We start from the raw sequence: 18,535 nt of genomic DNA on the forward strand, positions 1-18,535 counted from the left end.
CTCCAGGAACTTCCTGGATTGCTGGTGCTTTGCTGTGTTGACCCTCCAGCAGATACCAGGGCCTGTGAGTGCAAAGCTGCTCTGATCTGCCTATAGAGGGCCTCACCCACTCGGTCGTCCTGGTCAGGTGGCCTGTAGCGGACCTCCACTGTATCTCCTGCCCCTGTCTTCCCTTTAACCCTGACCCCATAAGGTTTCCGTTCACTCCTCCTCCATCCCCAGGCAGAGCTCCATGGACTCCATCTGGACATTATACAATCATAGATTCATAGAATGTATTGGGTTGGAAGGGACCTATAAAGGTCATCTAATCCAACCCCCCTATAATAAGCCTTATTATTGGACATCTCCAACTAGAACTGATTGCTCAGAGCCCCATCAAGCCTGACCTTGAATGATGTCTCCAGGGATGGGGCCTCTCTAGGCAACTCGTTCCAGTGATCCACCACCCTCATATTAAATAACATTTTCCTAATGTTCAGCCTTAATCTACCCTTTCCTAGCTTAAAACCATTACTCCTTGTCCTATTGTTACATGCCCTAGCAGACAGGTCTTCGCCAGCTGCCCTATAGGGTCCCCCTGGAGTCTTCTCTTCTTCAGGCTGAACAACCCCAATTCCCTCAGCCTGTCTTCATAAGAGAGGTGCTGCAGCCTTCTGATCATTTTTGTACCCTTCTCTGGACATGCTCCAACAACTCCACATCCTTTTCATGTTGAGGGCTCCAGAACTAGAATCCGTACTCAAGATGAGGTCTCACCAGGACAGAGTAGAGGGGCAGAATCACCTCTCTTGATCCACACTTCTTTTGATGCAGCTCAGCATAAGGTTGGCCTTCTGGGCTGCAGTTGCACATTGGTGGCTCATGTCCAGCTTTTCATCCGCTAGTACCCTCAGGTATTTTTCCACAGGGCTGTTCTCTAGCATGTCTTCCCTCAGCCTGTATTGGTTGCCCTAGCACACTGCAGGACCTTGCACTTGGCCATGTTGAACCTCATGAGGTTCACCTGGGCCCATTTCTGCAGCTTTCTCCAGGTCCTTCTGGATGGCATCCTGTCCCTCTGGCATATCGACTGCACCACCCAGCTTGGTGTCATTGGCAAATTTGCTGAGGGAGCTCTCAATGCCACTGTCAGTATCGCTAATGAAGATATTAAACATCACTGGTCCCAGTATAGTCCCCTGAGGGACTCCACTTTGTCACCATTTTCCGTCTGGACATAAGCCATTGGCCACTACTCTCTGGATGCAACCATGCAGCCAATTTCTTATCCACAGAACAGTGCACCCATCAAACCCATATTTCTCCAACTTAGAAGGATGTTGTGGAGGGCCATGTCAAAGGTGTTGCAGAAGTCCAGTTAGATCATATCTGCCAGCAGCGAGGGAAGCAAGCAGTCCAGGATCAATGTGATTGATAAAGCAAGCTTCGATTTATTGAATACACAGTGTTACTTTTATACCCTTTTCCAAATCTACTTGTAGTGAATTCATTGGATAGTAGCTACTTGTAGTGATTTCACTGGATGGTAACTACTTGCAGTGATTTTACTGGATAGTAACATACACACTGAGTTCCAGGGTTCTTCCTTGTTTTCTTTTATTCTACTTCTCTACCTTGTCCTTGCGTTAGTTTAAGCTAACAGAGAGATTGTTTATTCTTGTGTTAGGCTAAAAAAAGAGATTGCTTGTACAGCTGCTATTTGTGTTACACTCTCAAGGCCTCTCGAGGAGATAGCAAGGACCCATCGCCTTGCTGCTCAAGCCATTCTTCAACACATATCCATAGGTTTTCCTTTGTCCACTGATGATGCAGTTGTTCCATGGTAGAAAACCACTAGGTTGGTCAGGCAGGATTTGCCCCTAGTGAAGCCATGCTGGCTGTCCTGAATAGCCTTCCTGTCCTCTGTGTGCCTTAGCATGTCTTCTAGGAGGATCTGTTCCATGATCTTCCCAGGCACAGAGATGAAGCTGACAGGTTGGTCATTCCCAGGGTCCTCCTTTCTACCCTTTTGAAAAATGGACATAATGCTTTCTTTCTTCCTGTCACTGTGCATCAGCCAGTTCCTTCAGGACTCCAGGATGAATCTCATCAGGACCCATGGACTTGTGTATATTCAGGTTCCTCAGATAGCCACGAACCTTGTTCTCACTTATGTGTCCCTGTTCTCCATCTTGTGGGCCATTAACATGACAGCCATGAGCAGAGAGGTTGCCAGTGAAGACTGGGGCAAAAAAGTTGTTGAGAACCTCAGCCTTCTCCTCGTCGTTGTTACTAGTTCACCATTGTTGCTCATGCTTTCTTTAACCTTCTTTTTCTGGTTTACTTAACTGTAGAAACCCTTGTTTTTCTTTACATGCCTTGCCGAATTCATCTCCAGCGCACAGCTTTGGTTTTCCTGATCTTGTCCCTACACAACCAGGCAATGTTCCTGTATTCTTCCCAGGATACTTGTCCCTGCTTCCACTGCCTGTGTAGTTCCATCTTGCCTTGTAGTTTGACCAGCAGGTCTTGACTCAGCCATACTGGTCTCTTGCCTTCCTTGCCCGATTTCTTACACATGGGGACTGAGATCTCTTGCACTCTATGAAAAGAATCCTTAAAGATCTGCCATCTCTCTTCTGCTCCCTTGTCCTGGACGGTCGCTTCCACAGAGTCCTATTTACTACTTCCTTGAAGAGCTGGAAGTTTTTTTTCCTAATATTTAGAGTCCTTACTGTGCTTCTCTTTTCATTTTTCCCTTAGGACAGTGAACTGCACTAGTTCATGCTCACTGCAGCCCAGGCTGCCTTGAACTTGAACTAAATATGGTCCCAAATTTAAACAGGAAACTGATGCTTTTTGTAGTCAGTGTCTGCCTCCTCCAGTGTCCGCAGGCTCAAAAAAATCATGTTTCCAATAGATGCACAGAATGGTTGTTATAAATGCTGTTCTTTTTATGTCGACCCAGTAACTTGGAGTAGAAAATCAATTACTTTGGTCTGCTTCGATTACTCTCCCTGCTTTTCAGCTTTGTTTAATAAAATCAGGGGGAGATATGCTCAATGAGTTTGTACCTCTGCTGACACATAGGTTTTTCTGCAGCATCCTTTTGACCTGGCTTGTCATCTCTAATGGCAGTGAGAGGGAAACTAAGGCTTAGACATGGCCTTAAGCCATTCTCTGTAACAAGTAAAACTCTGTGCTTAGCCAGGGTTATTGCAGTGCCAGGCATGCCGGGTGGGGTGGGTGTCCATCTGTTTTTGCACTCTGCTTCAGTGAGGCACAGTGCCACCCCATCTTCATCACTTGGTTCACTGGGGAATGATACAGTTTAGTCCTGTCCAGCAGCAGTAGTGGGAGATTTTATTCAGGTGGGGTTTGCATTCCTTAAATGAGCTGCTGCAAATGCTTGAAGCACCTTTCTTATTGCTTGAAGGGTACTTAGAATATGTGCCGCTCACTGGGTCAGAGAAAAACTCCAGTTTTCCCACACACCTGTGAATGAAAAGTGTAGTTCTGACAGCCAGGAGCATCCAGGTGCACCTTGTATTTATTATGAGCCCTTCTGTGGTTCTGCAGTGAATTTGACTGTTTTCAGAAGATGCTGAAAAGTCTGTAAAAGTACCTTTTCTGCCAGATCTGGAGTGCTGTTAATACTGTAATTCTCCTTCCTCTCCACTTTCATAATTTTCATAATTTGTTTCCACCAGAATACTATAATTATCATAAACAAGTAAATAGATCAAAAGAAAACACTGAATAAATAAGAAGAGACAAAGATACACCCCAAGCAGAAGTTTTATTCTGAAAAGGAAGCTCTGGACAATCCACAAAGTACTCTGAAAAGTTCTTCCATTGCACATAGTCAGATACTGTAATTTATAAAGAACCTCATGTTAAAGGTAAATGTTTAAATTAGGCTAGAAGGAATTTTTGAAACTGAAATTATAAAATCTCCTACAGCATTCTCAAAATGACAACTAAGAGACAAAACTCACTTTTGCAAGACAGATTTATTTTACAAGCTTTCAGACAGTAAGATCTGGTACTCAGGCTTTAAATTACATGGAAGTGAGCTATGGCAGAAACTTCATTTTATGACAGTTTTTTTCCCCCACTCATCTCTATCTGGGGTAATAACTACTTGACCTTGGAGAACAGCAATGACGTATTAGTTTTCTATATTCTAGAGATGTACTTTCATTCTTGCCAGTGGCATAAACGCCTAATTTCAAGAGTTGGTAATAATTGTACATAGACTTAGAGCTTCTGAAGAGAGAAAAAGTATTGCTGTAGTTTGTGGTCTCAGCACTTGGAAGTGGGAGGAGTGACAGGAGCTATGCATATTCTACTGGTTAAATTTTTTGTGTTCCTTTTAAAAATGTCTTCAACCAAACCTTCCTCTCAACGTTGTTCTTTCTACCCTCTTATGAACTGCTTGTCAGGGGTGTGAAAATTATGTATCCTTATTTCTGTAGTTTCTGTGTGGGTGACAATGTCAATCTGGAGGCAGAAGTAAGTTCTCTGATGCTACTAATGCTGCCTTAACCTCCATGTACCCTATAAAAGTATGTGGCCATGTCCTGGCTCGGTTTCTTTGTGTGTAAGATGGGGATAACTGATATCTTTATTAAATCCATGGTTGGATTCTCTCTGAATCCATGGATGCAAAGAACTGTGAAAGAGGCTGAGCACTGTAGTTCATGAGTGGAAAACTGACCTTTAGCCTTCTCCTTCTTCTAAGTATACACTCTGTATGATAGTGGAAATTAATTCCTTGGGGAGCACAAATTCCAGTAACACCTTTCATATGCATTAATAAAAACAAATTCCTCATTACAAACAACATTAAAGCAATCACAATGTGGATTAAAATATGCATACCCCCACCTCCATACTAATATGCAGCAATGCAGAGTTCAAATGAAGCCATTAGCAGTATCTCCAAGTATTTGGCAATAGCAACCACCCTTATCTGGATACAGGTATTGAAAGTCCCTTCTACAAAAAGAGGGATAGGGAGAATAGCCTGCATTGATCTTATTAGTCAGTGAGACACAAAGTATGTAAAATCTCACTATATTTCACCAGGAAAATTTGGTTTGAGAAGTAAGGAATATGTAACTCATTTGTACATGGGTGAGTTATCAGTGTCTTTGAATCTTCCAAAAGGGAACAGGATTTCTGAAAATATAATAGAAACATACACATACTGCACATACATGTGCCCACATACAAATGCATGTGTGTATGTATATATCTGTTTTTATAAATATGCACATGCTTATATATAGCCAGATCCTGTAACTCTTTCTTAGTCCTTACTCAAGGCTTGCTTTCATGTGTTCCTGATAGGGACAAAGTGAAAATTATTTTTTTGATCCCTGATGAAGACTGTGAATCATGCTACTGCCAGTCGCAGCCTGAAAACACAGTGTGTGGGCTGTTCCAGTATTACTAAACACAGGTGATGGGTTTGTCCCATTACCCCGGGGCAGTGCAGCTCATGCATGAAACAGCTTTTCTCTCTAAATAAGATCTGCGTAAAAATCAGGACTTAAAATTACTTTTTATAACTTGACTTTTGCCCTTGCCTTTTAAACTTTTCAGAGATTTATTCATGTTACGTTTTTAAAATTCTCTGAAACCCAGAATACTTAAAGCATTTATATTAGAATTTAAGCCATCATTTCCACCCACCCAGTCAGTGTCTCTCAAGAGATGATGATTTAAGCAAAATGCCAAATGGAAGTTACAAAAAACCCCAAACAACAAAACACCACCACAACAACACTCAAGCAGCCTCCCATCAAGCCCTAAAGCTAAATAGGCAAAACAAAAGGGGAGAGGGAAAGACAGAGGCACTGAAATGAAGAAATTCTAGTTCAGTCTTGCAGGTGGTCAGTAGCAGGAAAAGAAGAGTCTTACCACTCTAGCATCCAATTTCTTCCACGCATGGAGTAAAACAGAATGTTTGGGAGTCTTCATAAATTTGTAGAGTCAGGAGGGATGGGATTTGGAGAAAGTGGTGTGTGTTATCACTACAGGTGCAGTTAGAGATTTAGTTCTTGTTTGCAGGGTTCTTTAATAAATATTTAATATTGGCTATGTTCCAAACACATTCTGTTCTGCCCTTTCCTCCACTTTTCCATGTTGACAAGAGAACTTGTTTAATCCCTTCATTGAAGAAGTTTATCCCATTCTTCAATTTAGAGGTTTTTTCATTACAATGGTGTCCTGGTTTGAGCCAGGATGAAGCCAGTTTTTCTTTTGCTGATCTTTATTTTTTTATTTCAGTGAGCTTTCTTCAACTAGCAACTGCGTGTTCTGCTAGGTTGATAAGACACTGGAATGTTTTTGTAATTGCTGGGCTCTCAAGGTCGTGCCTTTGCTGTGCCGGCTCAGACACTACGGGGGGATTTGTGGCCCCCCCCGTGGGAGGCTGGGTTAGACGAACAGCAAAACTGGCCAGAGATATTCCATTCCATATATCTACGTAGGCTCGGGGGAAGGTCGGAGATGACAGAAGAAAACTTCCTTCCTTCCTGCTTTGCTCTCTCGCCGCTTCGCTTCGCCTCTCTGTCTGCCTTCCTTCTTCTTTCTTTTTTTTCTCTTTCTTTCGTTTGTGGCCGGCGTCTGGGAAACGATCTGCCCGTCATCGTCGACCCATCGACCTCAAGCCCTCCTGACCCTCGTAACTCTCTGCCTTTCCCCAGGAGCAGCTTCGGGATTCCTCGGAATTGCCTCATCTGAGGGAAGTGCTGTGGGAGTTGCTGGGGGTGGGGGGAGGCGAGAGGCTTCTACCATACCTTTGTATAATCACTATATATATATATATATATATACACACTCTTATATCACGTATTAGTATTACAAATAAAGTTGCACGGTTCAGTTTTTAATCCAGCCAAGTCTCTCTCTCTTTTTTCTCTCTCTCCTTCCCTACCTGGGTGGGAGGGGGAGGGGATCGAGAGCATTGTTGTCAAACTGAGTCAAACGTTGACAAATGGCAAAATGACTTCTAAATCCAGGACATCCTTGGTATGAAGTATCCTGCTAATTTGACTTGTGGCATGCAGGTTTGTCCAGCTGCATCAACAATTCTTCAAATTCTTCTATTGTAATAAGGTGAGGTTTTTTAGTGAGTGGAATCACATAGATCTAACAAAAAGGAAGTCTCAATTAGATCTGTGATGATACTGCAGAGGTTCTTCCTCTTCTACTACTAAGTAGTTCATCAAGTGCATGAAAAGATAGGGGACCGTAAAGGGAAAGAATTCAAGAGTGGGTGTGTCATCTATTATGGGATTATTATTTCAAAATATACTTACAGACACGATCTAGAAGAATGCAGCTTCTGACTTACAAGGGACTTTACACCTATGGAATGTTAATAACCTATAGATAGCAAAACCAAATAGAAATTAAACATTGAGAACAATAGATATGTTTTAAATAATACCTGGAAATATATCTGAAATCTAAGTTTACCTTATAAGACTAGTTTTCTAAAATATTTTTTTTAATCTAGAAAATTTAAAAGTTCTGTAATGTAAGGTTCAGCTTTTTTTTTTCTTAAATTTAATGAAATCAATCTAAAGAAAAAGAAAATGCACGTATTTTTGTTGTTATGTTTATGGTTTTGGCTTATTAACATAATTGCACCAAAACTGGGATTGGACTTTCTTGTCTTACAACAGTGTTGCTATTCTTACTCACCACCACAGCTGGCAGATTGTCTTTTTGCAATGCCTTCCATATGTGCTGGGGACCACCACAGTATTTACAGGATTTACAGGGTACAAGATGGAGTGCAAATTATGGAGGTGGGAAGCACTCATCTCTGCTTATTTTTTACAAGAAAAAGGCTTCACAAAACAGCAATCACACAGAATCACAGAGTAGTTGAGGTGGGAAGGGTCCTCTGAAGGTCATCATATCCAGCCCTCATGCTTAAGCAGGGTTAGCTAGAGGTATTTACCCAGGACCAGATGGGTCTCGAATATCTCAAAGGATGGGGACTCCACAGCCTCCCTGGGCAACCTGTGCCAGTGGTTTACTGTGGGTCACCCTAACAGTGAAAAAGTATTTCCTGATGTTCAGAGGAAGCCTCCTGTGTTTCCATCTGTGTTTATTGTCTCTGGTCCTGTCACTGGGTACCACCGAAAAAAGTCTGGCTCCATCTTTTCTAAACGCTTGCTGCAGGTATTTACATACTTTGAATAGATTCCCCCCTGAGTCTTTTCCTCAGGCTAAAAAGGCCCAGCTCTCTCAGACTTTTCTCCTAAGAGAAATGCTACAGCCCCTTAATGATCTCCTTAGCCATTTGCTAGACTCACACCAGCCATCTCTTTTGTGCTAAGGAACCAAGAACTGGAATACCCCACTGTATCAGTTCTGAGTAGAGAAGAAGGATCACCTCACTTGGCCTGCTGACAATACGCCTCCTATTGCAGCCCAGAATACCATTAGCCTTCTTTGGAAGACACATTGCTGGCTCATATTCAGCTTGGTGTCTGCCAGCTGAGTGACCCCCAGCATATATAGGTACCGTGAGGTTGTTCCTCCATCCGTGCAGGACTTTGCAGTTCTCCTTTTTGAAAGTTACGAGCTTCCTGTGAGCCTGATTCTCCAGCCTTCATGTACAACTTTTGAATGAATGTCCAAACAAAATTTCATTTCCTCTAAGGAATGACAGGTTTGGCAGGAGGTTCTGAAAAAATGGAGACCTTATAGCAGCCTTACAGTACTTGAAGAGGGCCTACAAGAAAGTTGGGGAAGGACTTTCTACAAGGGCATGTAGTGATCAGACAAAGGGTAGCTGTTTTAAGCTGGGAGAGGGTAGATTTAGATTAGCTATTAGGGAGAAATTCTGTACTGTGAGGGTGGTGAGACACTGGCACAGGTTCCCCAAGGAGGCTGTGGATGTTCCCTCCCTGGCAGTGTTAAAGGGCAGGCTGGCTGGAGCTTTGAGCAACCTGGTCTAGTGGAAGATGAGAAAGCAAAAGCTTTGTGTAGGAGAGGAGGGCGATCTTTTCCAGTGGCTTAAAATAATAATGAAGTTGCGGGGCTATTGTGTAATAAAATTATAGCCTCAGCTTATACTGAGAGCAGTAAATGAGCACTTTAAAGCTTTACCTTTGGCTTCGATTTTCTCAAGTATTTGGAGCCAAACATTCACTTGGGGAAAAAAAGATGCTTTCTCCTGGATACCTGTTAAACCACATTGGCTTATGTAGGTCTTAATCCAAAGTAAGAGGAGAATCAGATTGAAGAAGTGTTTCCTAAGAAGCATGTAAAATAGTTTTGCAGTGGCAACAAGAGCCAGGAGAACCAGTTTCTTGTCTTCATGTCCTTCTGAAAGTAGCAGATAAAAGTTGCATCCAATTTGAATCATAGAATCATAGAATGCCAGGTTGGAAAGGACCTCAAGGATCATCTGGTCCAACCTTTCTAGGTAATAGTATAGATTATCTGAGATGGCTCAGCACCCTGTTGAGCTGTGACTTCAAACTATCCAATGTGGGGGAATCTACCTCTTCCCTTGGGAGACTAATCCAGTATTTGACTGTCCTCATGGTGAAAAATTTACCTCTTGTGTCCAATCACAATCTCCCCAGCAGCAACTTGTGCCCTTCTAATGTAGGAATGCCACAACAAGGTTTCCCTGGAATTTTCTCTTCTCAACACTGACCAACACCAACTCTCTCAGCCTGTCTTCAAAAAATACATGCTCCAGTCCTCTGGTCATTTTTGTGGCCCTCCTCTGCACCCTCTGTAACAGCTTGTCGTGGTTTGACTCAGGATTGGCAATTAAACCAGATACAATGCTCTCGGTCCCCTCCCCCCTTCCCCAGGTAGGGAAGGAAAGAGAAAATTAGTCAGAGAGACTTTTCTGTCTTGAAAACTAAACTAGACAGCTTTAATTAAACACTGATGATAAAAGAAAATATGTACAATTATATACAAATGTGTTCAGGAATGTGCAAAAGCCTCTTGCCTCCCCCCACACCCAGCAATTCCCACAGCATCTTCTGAGTTGTGAACAGTACTGAAAAGTCCGGGAGCGCTGCCAGAGAGGACGGCAGAGCAGACAGGAACTGAGGGGAGAGTGAAGAGGGTCAGGAATTGCACAAGCCTGGGGATCAATGGTGATGGCTAGATGGAGTCTTCCCAGCCATGGATGGAGAAGAAGGGAAGAAGCAGGAGGGAAGTTGTATTCTGCGATCTCTGACCTTCCTCTGAGCTTATATAGATATATAGAACGGACTACTTTGGTCAATTTTGGTGTCTGTCTAGTCCAGCCTCCTACAGGGAGGTCATAGATGCGACTCTCTTTCTCCCGGTAGTGTTTGAGGTGGCAGGGCAAAGACACGACCTTGGAATCTTGGCAGTAACATGAACATTCCAGTGTTATCAGTCCACTAGCTGGAACACTGGCTGCTAGTTAAAAGAGAGCTCACTGAAGGAAAAAAAAAAATCAGTAAAAGGAAAACTGGCTTTATCCTGGCTTAAACCAGGACACAGCTCCATGTCTTTCTTGTGGAGACCCCAGAGCTGGATAAGGTACTCCAGATGGGGCCTCGTGAGAGAAGCATAGAGAGGGGAGACTCCCGTGACTACTGGACACACTGCTTCTTATGCAGCCCACAATAAGCTTGGCTTTCTGGGCTGTGGGCACACATTGCCGACTCATGTCCAGTTTTTTGCTGGACCCAAGTCCTTCTTGCAAGGTCTGCTCAATCCATTCATCTCCCAGTCTGTATTGGGAGAGAGCACCCTGACCCAGGTGCAGGACCTTGCACTTGGCACTTCATAAAGTTCAAGAAGTTCAACAGCTTGGTGCAATCTGCAGCAACATCTACATTCTTGCATTGAATCTTCATCAGGTGTATTTTAATCAGCAGTTCTATTATTTGAATTATAATTTTTTCTGGCCATATGTGTAAAAGTAGTTGGAAATGTGGCAGTTTGATTGTTATCCTGCTAATGCATTGTCATAATGGAAATAGTCTTATTTACTTAGTGTGACACCAGTTTTGCTCCAGCACCTGAGTATGCATGAACTTCTGAACCCACTGTATTGCTTGTGGAATTGATACTGTTTTAAATAAGTGAGCACTTGGGGTTTGCCTGGACATTATGTAATGGGATAATTGCAGAACCATTTGGCTTTTCACCACAGATATAGCCTTTATTTTAATGTACTCTATTTAGTTTAACAAAATAAAAATACATTAATCGTCAACCTCTGCTACTTCATCAAGTAGTAGAAGAATCATAGGTTCATGGGCTGACACAAAACTGCCCTGAAACTTTGTTTTCAGGAATGCCAGTATTATCTTTAACTATCCCCAGCAGGAGTTTTTTTCTCTGGAGAGAATCCATTGTGGCACATGTTCAAATTCACATAAGCTGCTAGGTAGTCTTAAAGTTCTTTTTCTCTGAAATTGAAAACAACTGCACTATAGTGTTGCAAGACAGACTGTATTATATATTTATTGTGTATAGATAAACATAGGATGCAGTAGTTGACTGCTTATCTCTGCTGTTTTGATTGGTGTTATTGGTATCATTGACACATGGTGGGATGATGACTACAACTGGAGTGTGGGAATGATTGGGTGTAAGCTCTTCAGGAAGGAAAAGGCAGGACAGAAGAGGAGGGGGTGTCGCCCTCTATATCAGTGACCAGCTGGAGTCCATGGAGCTCTGCCTGGGGATGGAGGAGGAGTGAACTGAAACCTTATGGGGTCAGGGTTAAAGGGAAGACAGGGGCAGGAGATACAGTGGAGGTCTGCTACAGGCCACCTGACCAGGATGACCGAGTGGGTGAGGCCCTCTACAGGCGATCAGAGTAGCTTTGCGCTCACAGGCCCTGGTCCTCATGGGGGATTTCACAAAGCCCAGTATCTGCTGGAGGGACAACACAGCAAAGCACCAGCAATCCAGGAAGTTCCTGGAGTCCATTAATGACAAATTCCTCCTCCAAATGGTAGAGGAACTAACAAGAAAAGGTGCTATGCTGTACCTTGTTCTCACCAACCAAGATGAGCTGATTGAGGATTTAAAACTTATTGGGAGACTAGGCTGTAGTGACCATGACGTGGTTGAATTGGGGATCCTTAGGGCAGCAAGGAAGGAGCAAAGCGAGCTCAATACCCTTGATCTCAAGAGAGCACATCTTTAAAGTTCCTTCCAACTCAAACCATTCCATGATTCTGTGGTGAGTATTTCAATATTGAGTGTGTGTTGTATGTCTGTGTGCATTGGCTTTACCTGGGCTGGTTGCCAGGTGCCCACCAAGCTACTCTATCAACTGCCCATTTTCAGCTGGACAGCAGATAGAAAATATAACAAAAGGGTCATGGGTTGAAATAAGGACAGGGAAAGATTATATAATCATAGAATGTTGTGCGTTGGAATGGTTCTTAAAGATGATCTAGTTCAAGCTCAGCATAGGTTTTGTCCCATGGGAGACAGTCCTCCACAAAATTCTACAAAGTGAGTCCTTTGCATGAGTAGTAGTTCTTCATGAATTGCATGGGACTTTCCACAGAGTGCAGTCCTTCAGAAACAGACAGCTGCTGCATGGGTCCCTTGCAGTGCCAAAAATCCTGCCAGGAAACCGGCTTCAGCATGAGATCACAGGTCCTGCTAGGATCCTGCTCTAACACAGGACCTCAGTGGGGTCACAGCCCCTTTGGATGCATACATCTGACCTCTATGGCCCACAAGTGGATACTGCTCCATCACTAACCTTCATGCACTTCAGGGGGGCAACCTGCCTCACCATGGTCTTCACCATGGGCTGCAGGGGTATCTCTGCTCTAGTGACTAAAGTACCTTCTTGCCCTCCTTCTTCACTGACTTTAGTGTCTGTATAGTTACTTCTCTCACCTATTCTCACTCTCTGGCTGCTGCTGCCCAGCAGGTTTTTTGCCCCTTCTTAAATACGTTATCACCAGGGCTTTACTACCATTGCTGACTTGCTCAGCTTTGATGAACAGCAGGTGTGTCTTGGAGCCAGCTGGCATTGGCTCTGTCAGACATGGGGGAAGCTACTAGCCTCTTCTGACAGAAGCCACCCCTGTAGCCTCTCCCACTACCAAAACCTTGACATACAAATCCAATACAGTGTGCTAGGATTTAACATTTTTTTTTCAGATAAATTTAATGTGTAAGATTGGTGACTGCATCTTATTTGTGTTTCTCCAAAGGGGAAATGTTGTGCCCAAATTAATGGTGTCATGGAAGAAATACATGTTGTTTTCACAAATTTAAAAAGTATTACAAAGTTTCAAGGTGGAGATTTCGTTTTTTAATTTATTTGGGTATATACCATGGGTGTGAGTGAACATACTGAAAGTCACAAGCTAATTTAGTAAGATGTGGAGATTTTCATTGGTCACATTAAAAAAAAAGAAATTGTAGGTGCTTCTGGTGCTTACCGTGTATGGACAGAGCCTTACAATTTACTGTTTTATATTTGTATTAAAAAGTGTTTAAAATGATGGTTGATTTTGGCTGTTGATAATATTGTTAGGCATTTAATAATTCAATATTACATTGCATTTAAGTTACAGACATTTTTAAATAAAAATAAACACTTGATTAAACACTTAGCAAGTTTAAAAGTTGGGATGATACAGTGTTGAAATTACCATAGTTGTCTATAAATCACAATAACAGTGTTGCACAGGGAAGTATATAAGGTACAAGCTTAGTACTTTGAAGAATCAAATAATTTCAAAGTAATAGTAAAGAGGAAACTAAAAGCTTAATCACAAGCTGTGGTAGCCTAAGTTAGAGCACAGCAGTTGTCCACTTGTGAAGGATTTGTTGCAACGAATGGAGATTTAATTGAATCATGTTGAAAAATCAATTGTCTTAAATTGTGCTCTTTTGTTTTCATTTTAATATGATACTGAACTTGACGCTGCTCATAGTATAAATTTTCAAGTGGCACCTTAAAAATACTGTGGCTACATTGCAGCTACCAATTACAAGAATCAAGATGGGGAGCCATCTGGGGATTTTTCAGATAAATATTTTGCCTTCGTCTTGTAAATATACACTCTGCCATGAGTAAGAGATGTCTGGATAATTGAAAATATTACTGCAGTTTATGTAGTAGATTGAGGTGGCCTTAGGTGTGTGACATGGGGAATTCTATGATGGACATTTTAATATCCTATCTTGCCCAATGATTACTGAGTAAGGACAGACTATATGAATCTCTTCCCTTATGCCAAGAGAAGAAGGGTAGCACAAGGTCATTGTAGTAGTTGGTTATTAAATAATTAACCAATAGTATGCATATGTATGCATGTATATACATATGTGTGTGTATATATATATGGGGATTATCCCTTTTCCAATACTATTTTGCTTTCCTTGCAATTTTAGAAATACAAATGTATATGTCAATAAGCCAATACTTTTTCCATATCTTAAAGATCTTGTGTGAGAAAAACCTAATTCTATTCTATGGTAAAAAGCGAAATTTCAGCAAGTGCAGATTCTATATTGCCTTGTGCCCTGAAATAATTTTGATGGCCTCTGTTCCCTGCAACTGAATACTGAAGGTCATTCCAGCAATCCTTTTTTTCTGGGGAGAGAGTTCAGTAGTGAAACGAAGACATGAATAGAGATTAAAAATCTCCTGGACCTCAGTCATGTATAAAAAACTACTCCCTTTGCAGTGGTCTTTGAAGGTTTGAACTGATGCAAGTTTAATTCTTATTCCTTGGGATTTTCAGTGCAAAAGGGGTGAGATAATCCACTTTCAGTCTTGTCATTCCAATATATTTCTTTTCAAAAAACCTAGAGGTATGCTCTTTTGAAAGAAGCATGCTGTGAATTTCAGGAGGTTCTTGCATAAAAGAAGAGAACTTGTCAAAATGTGTTTGATATTGTCATTTTAATTTTACCCTCATTAAAGAAGATTACTTTTTCTTTTTTTCTCATGCACCTCACAGGTCATAAATGTTGATGGAACAATGAGGAAAACTCTCCTTGAAGATAAGCTTCCACATATATTTGGGTTCACACTGCTAGGAGATTACATATACTGGACTGACTGGCAAAGACGAAGCATTGAAAGAGTACACAAGATAAAGGCTAGCAGAGACATCATTATTGATCAACTGCCAGACTTAATGGGCCTCAAAGCAACAAGTGTTACTAAAGTGTTTGGTAAGCATGAACAATCATAGGATGTATAGTACTTTCTAGATAGGCTTGTTTTGATTAAGCAACCATGGTCTCATATGTTTGAATAATTTTAACATATTATTTTTCAGGTTGGGAAAACAGTGTTGCAAAAGGATTATAGGCATCCAGTTTTTAGTGACATTTGACATAATTCTTCCACAGCTTCCACTACAGTCCTTGAATTTTTGTGAGGATTTTATTCCTGCCTCCAATCTATAGGAATCATTACTTCTGATGCTCACACAATTGCTCCATTTTCTGTTGCTCTTTCCTTCCAGTACTAAGTCTCAGTAATGTTCAGTAAGTGCATGCTTTTTACTATGCTGGGTGATACAGGAGGAGTTAGTGGCCTTTACAAGATTGCCTTAAAGTATGTGGCACTTAAATATTAACTTTTAACACCTAAATTGTGCTTAAATCTTTACAATTAAATCCTGCCCTTAGCATGGGATCAGCAACTGAAGCTCCTTGTTGTTCCACTGCATCTGCTGAAAGGTGCAGCCAGTGTTCTTAGATCCTCTACTAGCATTCCACAGATAAGTTTATCACAGAGCCTGCTGGCTTCAGTAGTAATTCATGAGAGGTGTGTGTTCGCCACAGATCTGTCTTCTACCTGGAACACTGGACTCTGGGCATAGCAGTGAATGGTTTAGTTGGTCAGCTATTAAAATTGCTGAGAATAGTTGCAATAGAATCACATAAAGTAAGTTATCAAATTACACCCTGCCATAAATGGATTTCCAACCTTTCAGGAAGCTTTATTTGAAGGATAATCAAGTTCTCAAGCTGCAAGTTACAGCATCAGTCTGAAATATGTATATGCCTTAAAAAGGGAAAATGAAAAGGCACCTGATTGAGACTGACTGTGGAGATTTTATTTGTGGTAACAGTCTTTAAATATCTAAATCCTTGCTTCCAGCAGATGGAGAAAGACACTGATTTATCTTTTGGTCCTTACTTTCACTGCCACATTCCCATCTAGTCACAATTGTTCATGTGAAAAAATGAGTGAGAGATTGTGGTGACCTTGTTGGAATTGCCTCTGCTAATGAATCCTGTCAGCTTTAAATTAAACAACTGGTTATCCAGATATTTTCTCTCTGTTATGTATCATTGAACATTTGTAAAACTAGGGATTTCAAAGAGATACAAAGATGGGGTACTTGGCCAAAAATAACCAAGCTGAACACGTGTGTAATTATTTAACCTTCAAGGAAGGAATTTAATCTTTGGGGAAATTAGAAGGATGTGTTTGTAGCTGTTAGTTGTTCTATAGGAAGGGTAGGACCAGCTTCCTAATCCTGTTGTAGAAGGAAAGAAACAGTGTTGAATGCTGTTTTTTTAAAAAAAATTCCCTGTTTACAACCCATAGTGTACCTTATTTTTAAAAATTATAATTACACTGCTTTTTCGCTCAGCCTCCCTGCCTCCTACCTCCACAATGCACCAATATCTGTTTTGTTTTGTTTTTAAGGAACTAATTCATGTTCAGAGAACAACGGAGGCTGCAGCCATCTGTGTTTCTTTACACCTCTGGAGACCAAATGTGCCTGTCCCGTTGGCCTTGAGCTGCTGAGTGACTTGAAGACTTGCATAATTCCTGAAGCTTTCTTAGTTTTCACAAGCAGAGCAGCAATTCATAGGATTTCCCTTGAAACCAATAATAATGATGTTGCAATTCCTCTTACTGGAGTCAAGGAAGCATCTGCTCTGGATTTTGATGTCTCTGATAACAGAATATATTGGACTGATGTTAGTTTGAAGGTATTACTGATATGTGAATTCCCTGAATATAAAGCCACAGAGCAGTTAGTCTGATCTAACAAAGGTCTCTGTTACATGATCTGTCCTGCAGTTGCTAATGTTGTCATTGAATTGCATCCAAGGAGGCTCTTGGAGATGAAGAGTTGCATTGTTGAATGCACAGTTGGGTGACAGGCATCTTCCGGCTCAAATAAAAATCCATAGTGGTGTCTGCTCATACTGAATGCTTGAGTCTGGGATTCTGCATGCGTTCCTATGTATCTATTGTAGAAAAGTTGTTTTCATGTCACATAGTAATTTAAATATTGAGCTTTGCAACCCCCTGAGCTTTCTATCCTCTTCCAGTTTTGACTTGGCAGACAATCTTACTCAATATTTGGTAATGAAACTGGGATTGGTTGCTGTTAGTTTTGGCTCCAGCTTGGCACAGAAAATGCCAGGGAGCTTGTCCAGTCCCATTCACATTGTGTTAAGCTCCCACCTGTCCCCAGTTCAATCATAATGTTGCCCATGAGTTTGTCATTTCTTGTGACATATTTGGTTCACAACAAGTTGCATGCTAAAGTGAGCATTGTGCTGTTTATCAGTGTTACTTTCCTTTTAAAAGTTAATTAAGTAATGGAACTGAATTCTTTTGTTTAGCCTCTTAATAGGTTTTCCAAGAACAGTCACAGTTTCCTTCCCAATGTGCCTACGCCATAATAGGGAAAAGCTCACTTCAGTGATCACAGAGCATATGCGGTTTCCATAGCCTCTCTGTGAAGACTAATGAGGGTTGTGCTTCATTCAGTGGTAATAGTGTTGATTGTGGTGTACATACCTTTCCTTCAGGAACAGTGCCAATGTAATAATTTAGTGTATTGCAGACACAGTTACTAAGTAAATCTCACACAGCCATATGGAGAGCCGGAGCTATGGTTATCCTAATAATTTCTAGTAGAAAATATGTTACTTCAAATGTGTCAATACATAGATCCCAGTCTCTATGCAGAACTGGAAAACATTCTACTTGTTTATGGCCTTCTGAATTATCCAGCATACTGTATTTTCACATACATAGCAACATATATTTTAGTACTTGTGGGTTTTTATTCCCCTTGTTCCCCCACCTCCTGCAACTTAGCGGCAGGTAGTGTAACTTCAGAGATCATAATCATCTCCCATTCCTTTGGTAACCACCACTTTCCTGATCTCCTTCTGCCTCTGGTTACAAAACCAAGGATGCATTTTCAAAAAGAGATTACACTCTTTCTGAAGTGTGGGTTATACATGTAAAATTATACTTAATGGTTTCTGGTTTTGACATTTCCTTTTAAAAGTATAAAATGTCTCTTACCCTGATGCATTCATTTATCAAGTTATTGAGAAATTAATAGCTGAAATATTAGGAGTCATGTAGAATGATCACTTAACGTTGATAACAAGGGTCGGTTATTGTACATTGGTCCTACATTGGAAGCTACCAATTATCTATTTTAGGCAGGTTTCAGTGTGTCTTTTTAGGACCAGCTTATTCATATTTACACAGTCCTTGCGTTATGTCTTGTTTTGCTGAGTGTACATAACTAAAATG

The 18,535-nt window shown here is 41.3% G+C and overlaps 1 protein-coding gene across 7 annotated transcripts in view; it reads left to right on the forward strand.

The window, feature by feature from the left end:
• Positions 1-18,535, forward strand: part of LRP5 (LDL receptor related protein 5) — a 170,337-nt gene that overhangs the window by 105,854 nt on the left and 45,948 nt on the right. For 6 of the 7 annotated variants that reach the window (XM_051620242.1, XM_051620243.1, XM_051620246.1 and 3 more), the window contains 2 exons: positions 14,964-15,180; positions 16,673-16,962. In XM_051620242.1, the coding sequence (XP_051476202.1) occupies positions 14,964-15,180; positions 16,673-16,962 (507 nt within the window). Of the gene's footprint in view, positions 1-12,008; positions 12,209-14,963; positions 15,181-16,672; positions 16,963-18,535 lie in introns of those variants that run through there. The other variant, XM_051620248.1, reaches the window with a different exon arrangement.

Source organism: Apus apus, chromosome 5 (genome assembly GCF_020740795.1).
Source record: "Apus apus isolate bApuApu2 chromosome 5, bApuApu2.pri.cur, whole genome shotgun sequence".
In the NCBI taxonomy this organism is placed as follows: Eukaryota; Metazoa; Chordata; class Aves; order Apodiformes; family Apodidae; genus Apus; species Apus apus.